General features: G+C 41.9%; 2 protein-coding genes across 9 annotated transcripts in view; one reads left to right on the top strand and one right to left on the bottom strand.

Annotated features, from left to right (window-relative positions):
- The window catches only part of LOC117213925 (flotillin-2), an 87,664-nt gene extending 82,530 nt beyond the window's left edge, over positions 1-5,134 (top strand). Inside the window, exons 2-8 of the mRNA XM_033459650.1 lie at positions 686-982; positions 1,521-1,753; positions 2,630-2,749; positions 2,837-3,051; positions 3,164-3,347; positions 3,467-3,613; positions 4,192-5,134. Coding sequence (XP_033315541.1) covers positions 686-982; positions 1,521-1,753; positions 2,630-2,749; positions 2,837-3,051; positions 3,164-3,347; positions 3,467-3,613; positions 4,192-4,221 — 1,226 coding nt within the window. The 3' untranslated portion in view covers positions 4,222-5,134. The remainder of the gene's footprint in view (positions 1-685; positions 983-1,520; positions 1,754-2,629; positions 2,750-2,836; positions 3,052-3,163; positions 3,348-3,466; positions 3,614-4,191) is intronic.
- An 11,148-nt stretch (positions 5,135-16,282) lies between these two features.
- The window catches only part of LOC117213917 (max-binding protein MNT-like), a 31,552-nt gene continuing 26,033 nt past the window's right edge, over positions 16,283-21,801 (bottom strand). For 7 of the 8 annotated variants that reach the window (XM_033459627.1, XM_033459629.1, XM_033459628.1 and 4 more), the window contains 5 exons: positions 20,193-20,376; positions 19,764-20,032; positions 18,770-19,262; positions 18,290-18,427; positions 16,283-17,722 (listed from right to left, as the gene is read on the bottom strand). In XM_033459627.1, the coding sequence (XP_033315518.1) occupies positions 17,322-17,722; positions 18,290-18,427; positions 18,770-19,262; positions 19,764-20,032; positions 20,193-20,376 (1,485 nt within the window). In that variant the 3' untranslated portion in view covers positions 16,283-17,321. Of the gene's footprint in view, positions 17,730-18,289; positions 18,428-18,769; positions 19,263-19,763; positions 20,033-20,192; positions 20,377-21,801 lie in introns of all 8 variants that reach the window. The other variant, XM_033459633.1, reaches the window with a different exon arrangement.

Raw genomic sequence — 21,801 nt, 5'->3', positions numbered from 1 at the left:
TCGTCGTTTAAGGGGTCGGGGCGATCGATGAAACAGCCGCTTTTACGATTCATGGACATCCGATGGAAACAGTCGTTTAAATTGGAATTGAGCCTCGCGACGAGCTCGGCTCGTCAAACGCTTGCTCGGTGCTCGCCGTTTATTATTTTCTTCAAAGTTTCTATCGCGAAAGGTAATCCGATTCGAAAAGGAGACGATGTTTATCGCGACCGCGATGATTCACCCTACGTAACAAGTCGTACTTTCTACCTAAAGTTCGCGATGCTTTCTACTTTTAAATACGCATCGGTCGTAATTACCGTGCTTTTAGAAGAAATTTGAAGCGACTTACGATGGTTCGCGCACGCCAACGCCTATTACTCGGTATTCGAACAATTTCCGTTTCTGTTGAACGCAACACCGTACAACCGTACATCCGCAGTCTGCTACGGTTACAGAGATCGTTCTCGTTTACTACCATGATTTTACCGCGATATTTACAAAACGTACCATAACAAGTAATCGAATTATTTCGACTTAAACGACGGATTATTCGAGCGCGATTTATTTAAATTTCGCTCGAACTAAATAAGTTTACAATTTGATGATCGTTGTCTTCTAGGTCGGATACCTGAAAAGAATGGACAAAGTTTGGATTTCATCGATACAAAGACGAACTAAATTTCCTTCTCGATTGTGTTTTTAGGAGGATGTTGCGGGTCCATGAAGAAGAGAACGATCGTCGGTGGCTACGCCTTCACATGGTGGTTCGTTACCGACGTCCAGCGATTGTCCCTCGAGGTTATGACACTGAACCCTGTCTGCGAAAACGTAGAAACCGCGCAAGGTGTGCCGTTGACCGTCACTGGAGTAGCACAGTGCAAGATCATGAAGGCGGACGAGCTTTTACACACTGCCAGCGAACAATTTCTAGGAAAGAGCGTTTACGAAATCAAATCGACCATCCTATCTACCCTAGAGGGTCATCTTCGTGCGATACTAGGTAAATTTTTGCGACAATCGCGCTAAAAGTTGGAAGATCTTCGACTCTGCCGCTCAAGTATTCGCGCTTTTTCACAGATGCTATCGTAATTTGTGCGAAAAACGAAAAGACGAAATTCTAGTATTTCTGGAATACGCGCTTTTAACTTCTCGTAGTTTAACTTTTGTACAACAGCCAGACGTTTCGAATCGATAGCCATAATATTTGTAACGTTCTCGAAGCGATAACGGCCCTCTGTCGTCTTTGCATCTGGCACGACGGAATGGTAATTTCGGCGCAGCTATCTTGTACTTTGCCGATCGAGTATCTATACCTCGCACCGTTTCGCGGTAGTTAAAGATGCTTCGGCTGTTTCGAGCAAGTGGAACGCGAACCTCGTAAACCTCGAAACTACAAATCTTTTACCTTCGAGCTTACGCAGTTTTACGGACAACGATATCGCAGCGCATGGAATTGGAAAAAGTTTAAAGCTGACGAAAGTATCTCGTAAGATGCGTACGATATCGAAACGACGAGGAAAAATTGGAAAAACTTTCAGGCACGCTATCGGTGGAGGAGGTGTACAAAGATCGAGATCAATTCGCGACGCTAGTGAGAGAGGTGGCCGCGCCAGACGTCGGTCGCATGGGCATCGAAATTCTATCGTTTACGATAAAAGACGTCTACGACGACGTTCAATACTTGGCTTCGCTTGGCAAAGCGCAAACTGCGGCTGTTAAACGGGACGCCGACGTTGGCGTCGCCGAGGCGAACCGCGACGCTGGCATTCGGGTACGTTCATACGCAAAGCTCTATATAGGAGCGTGCGACCCAGATACGATCGCACGTATAATCGTCGTAGACTATACTGTATCCGACCGCCTACGTGTACATACATCGGTCGTGTTGCGACCGTAATAAGGTATCCCTTGTGGAAAAATAAGAAGAAAACACGCGATAAAATTTGTTCGTTCGACGCTTGGTCTTCGAGAAAACCTCCGAATAACATTTCCCTTTAAACGGCTAGATCGAGCTCCGTTTCAGAGATTCTGTGTCCACTCGAAATTAGCCCGTGCCCTTTTGCGTTCGTCTGTTTGGCAGTCTTTTTTTTTTTTAAACAAGAGCGATCTCCTTGACTGTGATGCAGTATCTTAAAAAAAAAAGAGAGAGAGAGAGTCGCAGACAACAGAGTCGCTGAACGAAGCCGTGGACTAGCTTAGAGAAAAATTAGACGCTTACAAGGGAACTTCGCGTCGAAGATGCCCAACGATGTCGAAGCTTTATACGCGCGAATTCGGTGCAAGTTCAATTATAATTCAAAAATATCTCGGAAACTAGGAACCGTTCGACATTTTATCGTTTGGTTGCACGTATAGGAAAAAGTTATTCGAAATCGCGCCCCCGACAACGTATTAGAAAATCATCGAGAAATCGAAATGGAAATCGAAATTGATCCGGTACGCGACGCGAGTAGGATAAACGTTCAAATTTATTCGTTACTCTATTTCAAAAAATTGTATTCTATATTTTCTCGTTTTTCCACGAGAAGTTAGCTCGCTCACGCTTGCACGTATGTACCTGTTGTTCGGTCCGATACCGTTGTACCGCATACCGTATATTTATCTAGAGTGGAAACGTATTTACTTTATTTCGTGCGCGAATCGATAGGAAGCTGAATGCGAGAAAGCAGCGATGGACATAAAGTACAATACCGACACGAAGATCGAGGACAACGCGAGACTCTTCCAGTTACAGAAAGCGAATTTCGACCAAGAAGTGAACACGGCGGTAAGTAGCGCTTTGGACGAAGCGTACCCTCTCTGTGGTCGTAGTTAGACGCGAATTCGAATGAAAACCGATTTGATCGATATATAGAAAGCGGAGGCGCAATTGGCTTACGAGCTTCAAGCGGCGAAAATAAGGCAACGGATACGAAACGAAGAGATTCAGATAGAGATCGTGGAGAGGCGCAAACAGATCGAAGTAGAGGAACAGGAGGTACGTCGCAAGGAACACGAGCTTCAGAGCACCGTGAGATTACCCGCGGAAGCTGAACATTACAAAATTGGCAAAGTGGCCGAAGGGAAAAGGTAACTTTGACTCGTATCGAAATATCCTTAGCGCCTACGACTCGCGAACGTCGAAACACGGATGATCAAAATACGACAACGATACGACGATGCGAATTTTCTTGGTTTTTAGAACGCAAACGGTAAACGCGGCCATAGCCGAAGCCGAGAGGATTCGTTTGATCGGGGGAGCCGAGGCCCAGGCTCTAGAGGCGGTTGGAATGTCGGAAGCCGAACGTATGCGAATGAAAGCCGCCGTCTACAAGAAGTACGGCGAGGCTGCTATTCTCAACATTGCTCTGAACGCTTTGCCGAAGGTAAGAGATCGCGACGATGATTCGATCTTAAGCGAAAGAAAGAAAGTAAAAATCCTATGCTTGGTAGCGCGTATGTACGAACAAACGTACTATCGACTGTGATATATATATTTTTGCAGATTGCCGCGGAGGTGGCCGCGCCGTTAGCGAGAACAGAGGAAATCGTGCTTCTGGGCGGAAGCGATACGACCAGCGGTGAAATTACGCGCCTTGTGGGGCAAGTACCTCCAGCTGTCCAAGCACTGACCGGTGTAGATCTTTCAAAAGTACGTTCTAGAGGCCACTGGCCCGCTGGTTATCTGCATACAGATAACGCGCGCTATCGAAATTACCGTTTTCGATAGAACCAGCGCCAACTTTAAAACACGAAATAACAAAAAAATGATTTCAAAGATATAATTCATCGCAGTGCCGTCGCGAGTATTCCGATCGTTGCTGTTTCGTAAAATTTTCGTAAGATAATAACCAAAGGTATGTTAAACCGTTCGGTTATCTACGATCTACGTTAACCGAACGAAGATCGCGATCGAAATGCTGCGTTGACGCAACGTTCGCTCTTAATCCTCGCTCGCTTTACTCTGCTAAATATTCTAACGAGCGCTTGAGAATTTGGAGATTAAGGATCGCAGTTTAAATTTCAGTCAATCAATTTCCCTATTTAGAGACGATCTTTCTATCGTTTCGGTTAAATCGACAAGAATAATGGCGAAAAAATATCTAACGTATCGGATATGACGGTGGCGTGATCGCAAAGCGGCGCGCCTTTGATCGTACTTGATTTCATTTCGTTGATCGCGTAAAGTTTCCACGCGAAATAACGTTCGAACGTTCGAATCGTTTGCAGGTGTTGAGCAAGATACCAGGAGCAAAGTAATGGCGGAGCACGAAAGGGGAGCAACGGCGACCATGCGATCGCGGACACTTGGAATCGGGTGAAGAAAGGAGCGAACGTTATACTGCCAAAGGTTTCTCTGCTACTCTGCGTCATCCAACGGTGACACTCCACTTCGTTCTCTTTCCCGAATTACTCTACCTCAGACGTAGGTGAAGCGACGCTGAACATAATCGGTGGAATCGGGGTCGCGTCTCCGCCACGAATACGTCGATTGCAATTTCGAACGTATACGCGGGCAAATTCGATGCTTCGTTACGCGATACTGGACCACTTTATACAACGCACATAAAACGTCTCCGCTTCGTCGTCGTTCGTGCACGTCGATTCGAACATCTCCTCGATCCTACCGAATCTTTCTTCACGACCGAACTCTGATCGACGCAACTGTTAGTCGCGCAACGTCAAGTTAGAAGATAGAAGCATATAAGGAGAACGAAGAAAGAAGAATCTTAGGAGAACTCCTTGGAAGAGGAAATCGAGTACACGATACGCGTACATCGCTATTATTTCCGAATCTATCGTGATCGAAGATTCTCGATAATTGTGTTCAACTTCGTAAATAAGAAATTTAACGAGGGAAAGGAGAGAGAGAGAGTATGAGAGAGAGAGTATGATGATAAAATCATCGTTCGTGCGATGTAGGCGACGTGGAAATTAACTGTTCGTAGTCGTTGTACATACTCGTAGTAACGTGTGTATCATAGAAACTGAAATTTCTTACATTGCTTGGAACGAGACGCCTCGAACGTTCGAGATGCTCGTCTGATGAAATATCTCCGTCGTTTTCCGAAAGATTTCGAGCGAACTTGTACAGAGTGGTTTCTGATAAAATATTTAAATGAAAATTTATGTAAAAATTCGATAAAAGTTTTCGAGTGGTGTTTTCCTAGAATTTGACTTTCTATTTGAAAAGTATAGCCACCTTCTCTACGTAGCACCGCGTGTCTTTTTGATACGCGTTGACCGTTGTATTTATCGTGTGTGCGTGTGCGTGCAAACACTAGAATAAGATGTATAGAATCGATATTTCATCGGTCGTCACTCTGTCTAATTTCTACGTTTCTCACTCCGATTTCCATTCAGCTGTGCGATTAAATCTCTTCTTTCGGGTAAAAGTTACGACAACTTCAACGACAACAAGATACACGAAAATATCTGCTAATTCGAGAAGATTTAAATTTAAAGTTAAAAAAGTGCCGAAAGACGGAACACGCGAACGAGCGTTCGAGTATCCTCGTTCGAACCGCGTTCGCGCTCGAAATTCTCTCGGTTGACCACGCGTCGGAATCAATCGCATTCCCGCCGCCAGATCTACTCTCCAGACCGAAGAAAGTGCCAACCAATTTGTAAATACGGTATCGTCTTGCCGGAGTCGTGTAGCAGAGCGAATGGTAATTCTCTATCGCGTAACGAGCGTTCCGTTGTGTCGCGCCTGTTTTTTCCGATTCGGTTCGCGATCCAGTGCTCGCATCCGAGAAAAGCCTGTACGCGCGATAATTTTTGTTCCGAGCGACGTATTCTATCGCGCGAAAATCACGTCCATCGTGTCCTCGACATTGCGATTACGACGATCGAATCGTCGTTCGTATAGCCGATTACGATCGAGCGTCACCGAGTACAAATTCCATTGTCCTGTCCGATGTATATGCTCGCGAGAGACAATTCGAAGGAAAAAAGGTCTGATCGTGTAAATTCGTTTCGACGTTCTTTTTCTCTCGTTCTACTTTAGGAAATCGTTTATTCGTTTATTTTTTTACTCGTTATAGGATTTCACTCGTATTTTTTATATCTATATATGTTTTTCCTATTGAAAACGTATTTTAAGAGTAGAAGTTACGCTCTTATCGAGAGAGGACTCTTCGAACCTGCGCGAGCAAAACAGATCGTGACTTATTTCTTCAAGAAGAAAAAAAAGAAAAAAGAGAAAAAGGAAGAAAGGAAAAAAGGGAAGCGTACAACCGTCATTCGTCACTAAAGTCTTCCCAAAAGAAAAAGAAGAAAAAAAAAAAGAGAAAGAAGATAAGAAAGTATAGTACATTTAGAGCAGTACAAACGAGATGACAGAGCAAACTAATTTCAAAATACGATTATATCGAACGAAAAGTTAAAAAAAAAAAAAAAAGAAAAGAAAATTAAAGAAGTCGTGATCCGTAAGTGCAAGGTCCACGTCTATATAGTATTTTTATTATAATAAGCGATCGAAAGTGTAAATGCCGATTATATAAAGGGGTAAAAAGGAAGAGATAGAGAAAAGATAAGTAGAAGGTTCTATTTCTCCCAAACAAATGTTTTATATAAGCTATTTTTAGTAAACGTTTAGCGCACCCGTTCCGATGGGTAGTCAATGCGAGAACTCGCCGTGTTTAAAGTTCTAATTGCCTCGGAATGTTCTTCGTTCTCTCGATATCGTAGATCCCCGAAAGTATAGACGTTACGCGAGCGAAGAGATAAGAAAGAAGAAAGAAAATGAAGATAACCGACGTCTATGTGCTTCTGAAAAATATCGTCTAGCGCCCATCGAAATGAATTTCTCTCAAAGTGTTCGACTTTCGTTGCAGGATCGACGACGCGTTAAATCGAATAATTACAGCGATCTATAAATCGATCGTCGTCGATGGAACAAAGAGGTTTAGGTAGTTGCAAGAATCCTGCGACGTTCGAGGACTCGTAAGATTCGTAAAGTCGTAAGAACGTCTGTCCGGTGATTTCTTACAACTTTTCTAACACGATCCGAATGGATGTGTTTTTATACTTGTATTTTGCGCGTTGATAATTTTATTTCCTCGAAATAATACTCGAGACTTAGGAAAAGAACCGGTTAGTCGCCTTTCTTTATCCATTAAGAACACGAAAAATTGTTTGTGGCCATATCTGACCATCGATTTCTTTCGATCGCGTCCTAAGACATTTATCCTCGACGGATTCCAATTAAAAGTTGAAACTTTTCTCGGCCAAATCTTCTTCCGAGTCGCGAACGAGCGCGCAGACGATTTCTATTATTACAAACGAGTTCTATAACGCGTAACTTCCTGAATTTTTTACCAATCTTCGATCGACGTAACGAAAGAGTTTCTTCGTAGCTTGTATAACGATTCACGAGGTTCTATATGTCCGAGCGAGTCGCGATCCCGTCGACATATTACTTCTATTATAATACTACAAATTATCTTGGCGTAACGCGAGTTGCAAAAGAGAAAAACAGGATGGAAGGGTGATAAAGAGGAATACGCGCCTCGTCGTTCTAGCCTAGTTAAGCGAATGACGAAAAGGGTAGCGTAGCTACGTCTTTCGTTTATCGTATCGAGTATTTGTTTTACCGTTATACGAGATATTTCGCGAATACTTTGCTAACCAAATGTCCATTACGTCTGAACTATCGAGTATCGATCGAGGAAAGATCTCGTATCGTACAAGGATGATCGCTAGTGCGCGCAATTTTGATCTCGCAGAAACGAAGGAAATCGTAAAGGTGATTATTCAAATAGATCTCGCAAATGTCACGATCGTGCTTTCGTTTCTTACGATTTAATATTTTTCTTTTCGTTAGCAACACCACCGTTTCACGGAACTTTCAACTCGTTTTTTCTTCAATTTTTCCTGTCTGTTACTTATTCTTGTTACGCCGCGTTTCGTTTTCAATGAGAATGGGAAATCGAGACCACGAAATCGAGAATCATCGTTTCCAGATCGACGAACAAAGCTTCAAACTGTATGTATACGTACACAGCATAAATATTCGACGACTCGAACGCGTGGATAAGAAAGAAGTTTTCTAAGATATTACGAATCCAATCGTTTAGGTTTTCCATCTATATATATATATATACACATTTTACTTTACGTAAAAGGAAACTGTGTTGCCAATCGAAACTAAAAATATTAATGTACCTTTGTCAAGATATTTTACGCTTACGTTTTCTTCTTTTTCGCGCTTGCGGTTTAGAACTACTGTAATTAATCGTATATCGAAGAGGCAACTGCCTTTTATACACGCAAACGTCGTATTTCGTTATTCGTTGTAAGAGCGAGTTCACAGGCTGCTAAAAAACGTTAAAGAGAAAACTTTGCTTTTTAGCGCACAATACATAGAGATTTAGCCGGAATAAGAACTTTGTTGCTAATTTATCAACTAGTTTGTCATCGATAATTCCGTAATTCGATATTTTTCTGCCGGAATACCCGCATTTCACCAAGGAATATCAACATTTTACCCGCTGTCTTCGATAAATACGGTGAAAAACGATCGGCAATTTTGCAAGATTTTTAAGCTGTTTCGACGATATTTTATTACGAACGAATTCTCGAATTTATACGCAACTGTTATACTCGTGATCCTTCTTACCCGTTATAAATTATGTGATAATTGACAATACCTTTTCTAAGGTAATAATTAAAGCGGTAAATAGTATTAGTAATTAATTATTAATAGCGTAACTATCGTATTAATACGTTGTTCTAAACGATAAATTTGATAAATTCGATGAATTTAATTAAATTTAAATACCGAACAAAGAGGAGAAAGATCGCACGGCTCTGATTCGAGAATTCGATTGCCGATACATGCGTTTGATTTTACATGCAAGTACGGAGTGTCATACTCGTTTAGTCGACGGTACCTTTACCACGTAGAGAAATATATATATATATATATATATATATATATATATATATATATATATATATATATATATATATATATATATATTAGCGATATATTTTGTTCGATCATATATTACAGTTACCATGTACATACTTACTTTTATTATGCTTATTTTATCGCCATTTATGTATCTTGAATTTTTTGTAATAATTTACACCAACGTTACTTCGGTGCAACCGAATAGCTTTCGATCGGCAAGATCGTACAAAGTACGCGATCGTTGGTTAATTTACAATTACGATCGTCGAGTAAGATATACGTATAAAATATACAACGCGTTTAAATGAGAATTTCCTCGTTCTTATCGATAATCGTGCGTTTACGTTCATCAAGATTCCGTTCGTACGAGCTACACTGCAAAGTGTAATCATCGCGAGAACTAAAAGTCATGGAAAGTCAAGTACGTATACGTATTATCCCGTTGTCTCGCAATGGACACTCCTTCGGTTTAGAATTTTCACCGAAATCCTGAATATTTCTCGTTTCTTTCGACGAACTAGATCGACACGATATCCGTGACTCTTAGTCGTCACGACAAGGATGCGCGTGAGCCGAACGTCGTTCGAAAAAGTATCTCCGAATTGTACGATTTCGTGAAACTCGTAGCTTATTATACTCGGTCTATGTATATGTATAGTATGTATACGTACACGTACGCGTACGCAACGCGCGTCGAACGAAACTGCGATGATCTTCGACGGGCGAGAATACCTGCGAAACCGACCAAAAAAAGTGAAAAAAGACAAAGAAAGACGAAAGAAGAAAAAAAGGAATAGAAAGAAAAGAGAATCGCGAAGCAGAGGGGATAAGAAAAGAAAAGAGAATCGTTCGGAATTCTAGGACGAATGAATCTAGTCTTTTTGTAAACGAGAAACACGAGAGTATCGTATATTTTGAGAATTACGTGCTAGAAGCGTCTAAACCCGTAGATAGAGAGGACAATATCAACGATCGTGTTGTGCTCTACTCTGATTGAAAGTAATGGAACACACCTATATACACTATATACGTACATGCATACATTTGCGCATACACAGAGAGACAGCCGTGTACGCGTGTACAGATACACAGGCAATACGAATTAGTGGATATTTTTAATAAACGGATATACGGAGCCGAGAAATTTCCGATTAATCCGCGGATCGATCGATTCGACACAGGATCGCGATCGTCGCGATGCGAGTCGCTGCTATTGTAATTTTCTCGTTTCTATTCTTCTTGCCTTCGACAACACGTCTGTCGTCCTGTATGCGATGATCAATGCCGATATTAATTAATCACGGGTAATTACCGCCCTCTCCCTTGTAACGATAATTGTCAATGATCGAGTGAAAATAAATTGGTTTTTCAGTGATAAAACGATTTTGCCTAGGTCGTTCGTTCGTTTTCGAAGAACGAACGAATTTCCTTCGACCAACGAATCGAAAAGTTTAACGAAAACCAAGCAAAACGTTTAGTCGTAGTCGAAGTTCCTCGACCAAAGGTTCGCGCTTCGGATCGAACGACGAGTTTCGTTTCTATTTCCACTTTATCGAACCTGTTTTCTTCTAGATCGAATCGTTCCTTACCTATGCTCCGCCAAGACCAACGACCGAAGAGACGATCGTCCATCTGATCGTCCAGGTAAATCGAGAGTTCGACTTTGCGACATCGTGGTTACGCTTTCGTCTTCGTCGTATTCGACGCTTCGAGTTCGACGCTACGTACGATTCTATACGATCAGAGAGGTCGTGTAACGACTTTGAGAAAATATCCGATCCTTTCGTATCAAACCATCTTACGTACCTTTGTCAACGAAATACGGAATATCATCGTTATTAGTAGGACGGATTATTCATCGCGGATCCTTTGATCTTGCAAAGTCGTTTACTTTCGCTTCGCGATTATTTGCGCGATAACGAGTCACCATGAGAATTATCGATAGTTCGCAACGGTAAAGAAAGGCGAATTAAACAAAGATATTTAGATAGAGCGACAGACGGTTCGTATCGATGATTCTTATGGCGATTCGTTATTTCGATAAGTCACACGCGAAGGGATACGACGGATACTACCAATTCTGATATTCATAAAAAACATATTTAATATACTCATAGTTTGACATTCGTATATAACTCGTGATCGAAGAAACTCGTTACACCGCGTAATAATTTGCGATTAAGAAACCCGAGATACTGCATATAGTACTTAGTATCGCTAATAATTACAAAGTTAATCTAATACTGCTATTTCTTCGGAAAAAGAAGTTCCCTTGATATCGTAGAGCTGGTTCGGAATAACATGTTCGAACCTCTGCGTTTAGACGCAACGTTCGCGCTTCCTCCTTCTCCTTGTCAAATTTCACAGCGCTGTACATATTCAAAGTTAAAAACCAAGCATCGGTATCGGTAACTGACTTTGTCGCTCGCAAATTTCAATCTCCGCCATACCTACGCTCGTTCTCCTTTTCGTTCGACGAACGAAAGTAATTGGAAATGCATCGACCGTTTGGAACACGATCACTCGTACCCCTTCGCATCGAGTTGCTCTATTCTTTTTTCCTTTTTTTCTTTTCTTTTTCTTTTTTTGCTTCTCTTCGAATACCACCGGTACTCTTTGACGTAATTTCTCGCTAAGCGTCGAAATTCGACCGAATCGCCGAGCAAAGACAGTGTTCAAGGCGGAAGCAAGGAGGACTGGGCAACGCTTCACGCTTCAATTTTTATTGTGATAGATTGTATTGAAATTTGTCGCACCGCTTCTGAAAACAAAAAGTGTTTGCACGCGGCTGGATGCTCCGGCCCTCGTGCGCCACGCTATCCTCTTTCAATTTCTTTCGCGCCTCTATCGCGTTACATAGTGTGTTGCGCGTGTCTTTCCCTCCAGTTCTCACATTTCCAACAACGCGCAACGAGTCCTTCGAAGAGGTTCCTAATATATACCGTGTGTTTCTCATATTTTCACATATACCAGCGATGGTATATACAACGAAATTCGACATAGAGCACAACGATAGCGACACTCTTGTTAAGACGCACAGACACGCTTGCTTTTCTATTTACTTATTTCTTCTTTCTTCTTTACGTCATGCCGCCACATTCACACGAGAAATACAATGTACAGATATTCTACTATCACGAGAGATGTACAAGACACGCTAGAGTTACAGTTTTTTTCTTTTTTTATTCCAACACGTTCTTTCTCTCTCTCTCTCTCTCTCTTTCTCCCTTCCCCCTCGCGCCTCACCCTCTTTCACTCTGTCATACTCAACGTAATAATTACAGCTGGTAATTTTTTTCTTACTTTTTTCCACTCTCACACCGTTTCTCATTCTCTCCGATTCTTTCTCACCTTTTGCCTCTCACTCTCTCACTCGCTTTCTCTCTCTCTCTCTCTCTCTCTCTCTCTCTTTCTCTCTGCCTCTCGTAATTCTATATACAATTAGGGTTTCGTTTTTTAGGATGTTAGCGAATAATATTTAGCATCGTACGTCTACGCTGTAAACGATTTAACAGTTTCTTTCCTTTCTTTTGTTTTATTTTTGCTTAAACGCTATAATAGTGCTAAGTAATTTTGTCAGTTATTTATATCACATTGTTCATGTACATGTAGATTCCCCGCACGTTTCCTCCGTTACTTTCTCTTTTCCCGTCGATCGATTTTGTTCCCGAGGATTCCTAGTAGTCGACGAGATTCTTTTTCTTTTTTTTTTTTTGTTCCTTTAACTTTTCTTTAATTATATACAAAAAGAGGATGTTTTTTTTATCGCTTTTATTTTCTTCCTCCCCTCCTCTCTCTCTCTCTCTCTCTCTCTCTCTCTCTCGCTCTTTCTCGATTTTACTTTGCTTGTCACCTGCCTCTGCGTGTTCTTCCTTCGCCAAACGCAAGATCGTAGTAGCACGCGCTTAATCGTTAGATTTCCAAACAAGTAAACGTCTGTCGGTATCGTGACGTTTTCCTCGCATAAATAACCAGAACCTTCGTTACGGAAAAGTAACTTTTCCATCGATTTTTTTTCGTTCTTCTTAATCGTCGCTCGAAGCTCGCTATCTCGATATATCCGAAAGTCTACTTTCCTCGGATCGGATCGGATCGGCTCGTTCCAACGACGAAATAACTCGAAAACTAATTTTTCTTTTTAAGCAAAGATAACGATCGATAAAACGACGGTTGCCACTCGTCTTGCACGTTCGGCGAACGAAGCAACGATCCTCGCCTTCCTACTTACTCGATCTGCGCAACGTGTTAAGAATGCCCCCAACATCTAGTACGAGTATTTACATGCATTGCACGATTCGTAAGATTGGATTTAAAAGATACGAAAAGAAGGAAAGCAGATTGATACGACAGAGTGGCGAACTACAGTTCGAAAGCCTAGCGTTGTTGATTCGTGTTAAAAAAAAAAAAAAAAAAAACAAAAAAAACAAGGAGGGAACGGAAATGACTAGTGCGCGCGCGCCGAATTTCATATTCTCCAGCAATTTATCATCCCGCAGGAAAATCCTGCGAAATCTCTTTTATACGAACTACGATATCTGCCGACACGTTCTTTACATTAAGTTAAGAGACGAAAATAGAGACGGATCCCCTCGAAAGACACGACGTTTTAATTTTATCTTCTTCGCGAAAACTCCCGATATGTCATCGGCTATGGATGACCGACTGACGCTTTACCAGCGACTAGTTATAGCAGTATAGAGGAAATGAACGACGTCTCGCGTGTGAACGATCGAAGCCTGACGAGCTCTCGAATCTGTACTTTCGTTGAAACGCGAAAAAATGTCACCGTAGCTACAGGCTGCGAGAGACGATATTCCTTCTAATTACATTGCGTGTTACGACGTAGTGCCGTCTTTTAATCGTCATACGTGTAGATTAAAAGTAACCTACGTGATAGTAACAAAGTCATTTGGAAAAAATACTTATGCTTTCGCATAAACAGCGATTGGATTTACGACAGTTCGAAGGAAGCATCTACCTGCGAGTACAGCTGCAACAACGATCGTTATTACCGCGCGAACAAAATCGAACAGTTTTGAAAGAGAGATTGAATCGGGGCAACCAAAAGAGGAATCGGTTATCGGAATTGAAAGATTGGTAGTCGAGAGCGGATTGATTAAATCGAGGTAGTGATGTAATACGAAAAGGAGCAAATTTCACGAGTCTTGCCAAGAATCTGAAAACGGGTGCAGATTCCCTGAATATTCAGAGACTATGTAGGTACTGGAACCGAGTCGCTGATCGAACGCGATACCATTGATTCGGAAGTATCGTTCGTAAACTCTGCTAATTTAGTAGTACTCGATCGTAAACGATTACAGTTATTTCGCAAACGATGCTCGACCGAAATAATTTCCAACGAACGAAATTTCTTTTTTTCTTTCGTTTCGTTTAACGCATTCGTTGTTCCGTTTATTTGCGAGAATAAGCAGCAACGGGATAAAACATCGATTTGTCAAAGTGAGACACTTGGCGTGCCAAAGCAGAATGAAACGACAGACTTACGGAATACTACTCGAAACTTTGATACGTAAATTCGATAAAAATCATCGCAGAGTATAGCGCTATCGAATTTCGAGCAGTACAAAGATCCAGCGTAACACGAATGCGTTAAAACTTTCTTTCGAACTAACGGTGACGTTTTCAACGTTTCTTACGCATCTACGGGATAACAGGGTCGAGCAAGTCCCATGCTGCATTTAAACGCCCTGCAAAACGATATTTCGCCCTCCGCTAACCAATAACTTAGTACATGTTTTAACGTGTTTTCGCGGTAGATCGAAATACACAGCGTCCGCGTATATAATATACCTACATAATCAGCGCATAAACTGACCGACCAAAGCCTTTGATTAAATAATTTAAAAAATAAAAAAAAAACGAGATATATATGTGTGTATACGCAGATACAAGTTAAGAATAATACTAGTGTACAAATGGTGATATTCTGAAAGAGACCGTTAACGGTCACACGTACACTCACACACACGCGCGTATAAAAATTCTTCGCTACACCGCTTTCAAACTCTTAGCTTCGCTTTTGCGCGTCGTTCGCGAATTCCAAATCGTTCTTAATCGAATTTTGATCTTTCTCCTCGAGTATGTATTACCCGATACGGAAACCGAAGGAAATTGCTCGCGACGATGTACGATGTCGAAGACGATATCGTAACGCGGGAATCAAGATTTTTGGAAAACGTTTTCGACTCGATCTTCGTGTTTGGAAATTTGTTAACGGCAAAATGGGATTAATCGCGTCACAAAAACGTACAGGTAAAGATATGTAAAAAGAAAAAGAGGAAATCTAACAGATGCGCGATCCTTATTAGAGAGAGCTTATTCTTTGTACTTTTGCAATAAGACTTGACAAGCTACGGGTAGGCGAAGAAATCTCGAACGACGGATTACAGCATCGCGATTACGTCGATAGTCGCAATCGTGTAAAGATAAATCGAAATGTACGAGTAAAAGTATGTTCGTGGCGTTCGAGGGACAAACGTTGCGTACTGCTATTTCGCATCGTACGTTCTATTTATATCGAGTAAACAACCGTTAACGGTCTCGCATCGAGTATATCGAATGAAAGCTCAAAAAACTTAAAATATCGCAAGATGAAACGTAAATTCTTTTTCCTTTACTTACACATAGAAAAAACAATTTAAAATAGTACGATAAACCACCAAGTGTATGTTGTATACGATAATTCCGTGTTCCTCTTGCAACGCAAATCGGAAACTTTTCTTCCCTAATTCGATTATCTATCTGATCGATTGCAGCAAAATATTATGCAAAATATAACGTTTCGTCAGCGGTCCGAACACCTGTATGTACACGTTTCTCCAAAAACAAAACTACCATATCGTTAAAAACGTACACATACATATTTTGTCTGTCACTTTCTTTTCTTTTTTTTTGTTTTCAGACTTTCGAGAAAAGCCGCGGCTGAGCGTCCTTTCGAAACGAATCCGATAAAGATATCAGGATCACAAAGCCAAGGCAAACGTTTTGCTTATGCCCAGTGTTGCACTTTGTAAAATAAATAGAAACGAATAAATACTTGAGCACGTTCTATACCTCTGTCTATCTTCTATCTATATATATATATAAGATATATATTTCATATATATAAGATGTATATATATACATAGATAGATAGATAGATAGACGGACAGATAGATAGACAGATAGATAGACAGATAGATACATAGATAGATAGATAGATAGATAGATAGATAGATAGATAGATGTATAGACATATAAAAGAAGAGAAAGAAACGTATGCGTATTTCCTTGGCGTGCATTGAACGCGACGTAAGTTCAATTTATCATCCAAGTACCCGAAAGTAAATTACAGGCGTAAAGGATAATCGTTTCTCCACAGCCACTATTTAACGCAAAGGATTAATTTAAAAACGCAAGAATATTTATCATCCATCCGATTTCAAGATTTCGATCAATTTCAAACATCTAAACGAACCTTACATATACAATTCATTAATTTAACATCACTCTGTAAACACACAGTTTAGTTTCTTCTTTGCCTAACTTCTTCAATTGCAACAAGGTACCAAAAAAGAAACGTAGCTCTGTTGTACTTTACAGCCGAGATATTTAAAAAATCGTGCAAATAAGATTCCAGTATCACGAGTCAAATCGATTTCACGATTTTTCATGATTTTCAATGAAATTCGTTCGTGATACGTTGCTATATACGATCGCGTATATAATTTAGAAAAAGAGATCTCTCGACAGACAACGTAATACCAACGATCATCGACCGTTTTATTTTCCAGGATTTTATCGTGCGAAAAATGGAACAGCGAAACGTTGAATTTGCAAACGTTAGACGATCGCACTGAGAAATTCCATGGCGTACATCGGCCTACTTTCTTCCATCTTACGCTTCCGGAAAACGCGAACAAGATCATCTTCGTCCGAAGCGGCCTCGTCGCGTTCATTTCCCTGACCCATTTCCGGCGAGTTTTGCCTTCGATAAGTACTTCTCTGAAGCATTCAAGGTACCATGCACAATCGCGCGAGTTGAGCAACGGCATTTTTAACACCTTCGCATCTCTCGGTCGTCTCACTCCTTGGAAGAGCAGAACCATTTGAAATCCAAAGCACGAAGGGACACGAGCCAAGTTTTACAAAATAAGAAATCCTCCCTCGTTGTTGGAAATACCACGACGGAGAGAATTATCGCGTCTCTTGTGTCTCTTCTTCCGTTGACCGGATCGTCCATTTTCACCTTATCTCTCGTTGAAGCATCGAATCGATCGTGTATAGTAGTCGGTGCTATACACGCGAAACGCGTTAGACGATAACGGAACGTGGACACGTGTCGATTAAACACCGATCTATCGTAATCTCTGCGACCCCGCGCCTCCGTACACCCAGCGGGAGCCATTTCTCAAACTAGTTTCACTTTCTTTTGATTCTGTCAGACGGTCGAGTGCGTGGTGGAGGAAGGTTGCGTACTGGAAGCCGTCGTCGATTGTGGTGTTGATGTTGACGGTGAACTGACGACAACTACAGGCTTCACCAGAGTGGTGGTGTTGATATATTGGGCGTTCACGATCGGCATTTGCGCCACGGATTTGAGGATCGGGGTCGTGATCATTTTGCCCGCAAGGCTAGAGGGGGCTAGGATATGAGCAGTCACTTGATTTCCTTGCGAGACAACGGTCATCGGCGTGACGATCGGTGTCAGGCCGGAGAGAGGTGTGTGCGGGCCAACGATATGAGCTATACCCTCTGTGGACGGAGCGTTTTGCATCACTGTCGAGCCTGGTTTACCTGTTGTGGTTTGAAGCGACACTCCTGCATGGCTCAGCGTCAATCCTGCAACCCATAGGGGTAATTGCACGGTAAGATATGTTGTCTTCTTTCGGCCAAAACGAACGCGAATAAGAGAATAATTTGAATCCCTTGCGCTCAACATCGTTTTCACCTGTTATATACCTTTCTACGATTGGTATTTCTAACTATTCGCGAGCATGCACCGTTACTGAAAATCTTTTTTTACGGGACGATTCTTTAAAAATAAATATAATAAATAACGTAATAAATATTAAAAGAAAAAAAAACTTGTACACCATTTTCAAAGCAACCCCGTATACGAATACAACACGAGTCGCTCTGCAAATGGCCACTTTTCTTCTAGCACCGTTTTTCATTACAAGATCGTAACAGTACGATTTCGTCTTGGATGTAGTGCTGTATACGGGAAACGCGAGGAAATAAGATCAGAACTTGCTTTTATAGAAACCGAGAGATACGCGATAACTAACGAGAAATTGGAACTGTGGGTTTGCCCTCTGGTGGCGAATATAGAAAAGATCAGCGTGTTTAAACTATGATACAGATATAAAAGGAAAAGAACGAAAGATATCCAATGTAAAGCATTACCATTTGCAGGCAGTATGTTCAATTCGGCGCCACCGGGAAGTCTAGTCAACTCCGATCCATTTCCACCTACCAGTGTCACACCACCGACCATTTTATGCGTGGTTTGCGCGTCACCCGCTCGTATCCTCGTTTGAGCATCTGCAACGTACACAATGCACGATATTATCCAACACGATCGAGAAAATAAATCGATGTTCTTCGTGGATAGGATGTTTCGTCAAATTTCACAGTAGCAAAGCCAACAAATTCACGCAGTCGTATTACTTAATTGCTATCAAAGATGAAAGAAAAATAAGAAAAGTTCTCTAGATATCGCGGTGTAGTTTGAACAGCACTGAATAAACGTGCGTCGACATGCGTCGCAAATACTCGATCGAATATTTTTTTTATATTTTTAGAACAAACGAAGATTTTTTAAATAAACGACAGCAGCGAACTCGTAATTACGCTACGTAGACAGGATCGTTTCGAGTTACTCACTGGTAACATTCAGTGCAGGAGAATGCGCAGCGAAAACTAACGGCCTCCCCTCGTTTGCCGAATGCACTAATGTAACTGGCCTGACGTCATTGGCGGACGACTGCACGGCTAGGGCCAACGGCCTGTCGTTGTTGGACAGATTAGAATGCACAAACGTTACCCTGTTGTCGTTGGCCGTGGACGAGTGAACGACCAGCGCTACGGGCCTTGGCTCACTTCCAGTGTTCGATTGCACGGCAATAAGCGGCCTCGATTGATCCGGCGAGTTTTGCACGGCCAACGTGAGCGGCCTGGATTCGTTGCTGCCAGTGGTGTGAGTGACCAGAAGTTGCCTCGTGTCACCGGGTATCACCCTCAAGCTCGGACCGAGGTGCTGAAGGGTCGGTACGATCGTCGGCAAGCCTTGACTGGTGTTCAATATCTGAGCGCTGATCGGCAAGTGCAACTGGTGCGGCTGCTGCACTATACTCGTTGGTGAAGTATTAACTTTCTCCTACGATGAAAATTTCACGAATTACTTTGGATCGAGCTTTCGACTTTCTCATATGTAATATATAATTCTGCAATGTATATTCTAATTCCTTTCTAAATCTACAAAAATAAATGTTGTGTTGCATTGGTCGGCAACTAATTTATACATATCTATATAAACCAGTTATATGAAACACATTCGCAATGCATTTGAATCTTGCACCGTTGTTCCACACACAACGTTAAAAGGTACACAAACGTTGTGTCCAAGGGGGTGCGTGCTACTAGCTACTAAAACGCTTTGCTCTGCTTTTTTGCTTGCTGCAGTATGCTTCGACGATATATACTTCGCGATCTAACCATTTTGAAGCGAATAAAAACGGTTAGTTACGATTTTAGCCGAAACTGGGATTCGATCCAGGGACGTTCGGATTAGCAGTCGCGGACTTAACCGACCGAGCCAATTCAACCGGCCGTAGAACTTTTGTGCTCGATATCGTCTTCAATCTCTTATGGGACGTACCTGCGCTGGAGTAGGAATGCTAGGTGCAGGCGTTCCAGGACTCGAACTCGCAGGTGGACTTTCTCTGGAACTTGGCGCAAGATTCATACCCTGCGCTTGGCAGACAACCGCCGCAGTGGCAACCTGATTGTGGATACTGGAAGTCGCGCTAGTACTTTGAAGCGCCTGCGGTGAACTAGCCGTAGCTGCGCTGCTCAGGCTGCTGGTACTACTGTACCTCGTACCACCCCGTGCGAGCCCCGTCACATCAACCTCCATGTTTTCTGAAACTTTAGTAAAAAAAAAATTCTTAAATCAGAAATTGCCACCTTACATTTTTCTCTTATCGTCGATTCTATATTTTATAAAAGGTTCGCTTCGATGGTTGTTGATTCTCTTCGAGTACGTTTAAAAGGTATACGAATGTCCTATTTCGATCGTAAGACTTACTACTTCTCGTGGCCGTTACATCGGCAGCCGCATTCTGTTCCGGTAAAAGAGTATTAAAGTCGATGTGATCCCAAGTAGCCGCGAGTTCCTTCTTCAGAGCTAGTAATCTTTGCTGGGCAGCAATTTTTTCCCTAGCAAGCCTTTCCATTTCGTGCTCGTAATCTCGTTCCTTCCTTCTCAACATCTGCAACGATATCCCCGCAATTAAAAATTAAAAAAACAGGGCAATCGATGGTAGAAAAAAGTTTCGCATTTTTTTATAGAACGAGCAGAAAAATTAATTAGCTTTCGACCGAAACGATGTAAAATACAACACGTTCTCGCGATTATATAAGCACGTGTTCCAGACAGATTCCGATTATTCGCGAACGAGAAAGCGCAAATATATTTCGACCGATAACGCGATATATTTATTTATTTGCTCCCTCGAAACTTCTGCGATCCCAAAACTCCAAAATTTACGCAATCTGTCGTACATGAAATTATCTTTGTTTATCAAACCTGCGTGTTTCACAGTTTCACGGAAACGATTGCAGTTGTTGCGATCCTCTTCGCACACTCCGGTAGATCTTTATGAAAAATTGCGTGCGCACGATAAAAAGCGGACGAAAACCCATTATACGTATCCCGGCTTCGTTTTCGAGAATAGCATAACGCGAGCGTCACACGATACTCCTGCAGATTCAGGACAACTCTCCATCGAAATACGATAAGCCTTGTGTTTGACGTCAGCACGAACATGCGTGAAGGAACCGTGCACGAGTGCACGGGTGCACGTGACAACGAGCTCCGATACCCAGCGAACGAGATGCATGCGTTTCGAGAGAAGTCGAGGAGAAAGAAAATATGCAAGGACGAAATTCTTGTCGTGTGCAAATTCGAACCTGATCGCTCGTTTCGCGCCACAAGTGCTGAGAAAATTCACGATGCGGCAACTTTGAACCACGATAAGAATCTCCAACGAAGAATCGGCATCATTTGCTGTACAAATTACAAAATTCCATCTCGCGTCTTGGCCCATATGTATTTAACTTTCCTGTAATCTTCGTGTCAGCAAACGCAACCTTATACCGTTATAGAACTTAATCTAGGCTAAACTTCTACTCAGAGTAACTGGTCCAAACCATAGCTTCAACGCGATGTAAAATAGATGGAAATGCCCATTAACCGATGTTAAATCGTTTATCAATATATTATTTATATATATGAAATATTTACTGGTAAATATTTTTGGAGCGAAACGATGCTGTCTAAGATTAATTCTAAAGTTAGACTATGAATTCAACGTAAAACGAAACGAGCGTGAAAACACGCAAAACTAACAATATAGACGTAAAAACTTAGACGTGTTACAGTAGAAATCTCGAGTAGTTACGACTCTTTCCGTCAAAACGTGATAAGCATTCGATTCGGTATCGGCAGGAACGTTTCGCGAAGGAACGCACGTGACAATAAGTGGCAGCGCTACCGGCGCGCACGATACAGAATACACGTGGTAAGATCGTCGAGGAGGAGAAAGAGGAGAGCAACGCAGCCGCGCGCAGAAGGGAACGCAGACGGAAAGAAAAGACACGACCGGGGTCGCCAACTTACACAGTGATAATCAAAG

This window comes from Bombus bifarius, unplaced genomic scaffold (assembly GCF_011952205.1).
Source record: "Bombus bifarius isolate JDL3187 unplaced genomic scaffold, Bbif_JDL3187 scf7180000009145, whole genome shotgun sequence".
Taxonomy (NCBI): domain Eukaryota; kingdom Metazoa; phylum Arthropoda; class Insecta; order Hymenoptera; family Apidae; genus Bombus; species Bombus bifarius.
The sequence above is the reverse complement of the archived record's forward strand: the minus strand, read 5'-3'. Positions and strand labels throughout refer to the sequence as shown.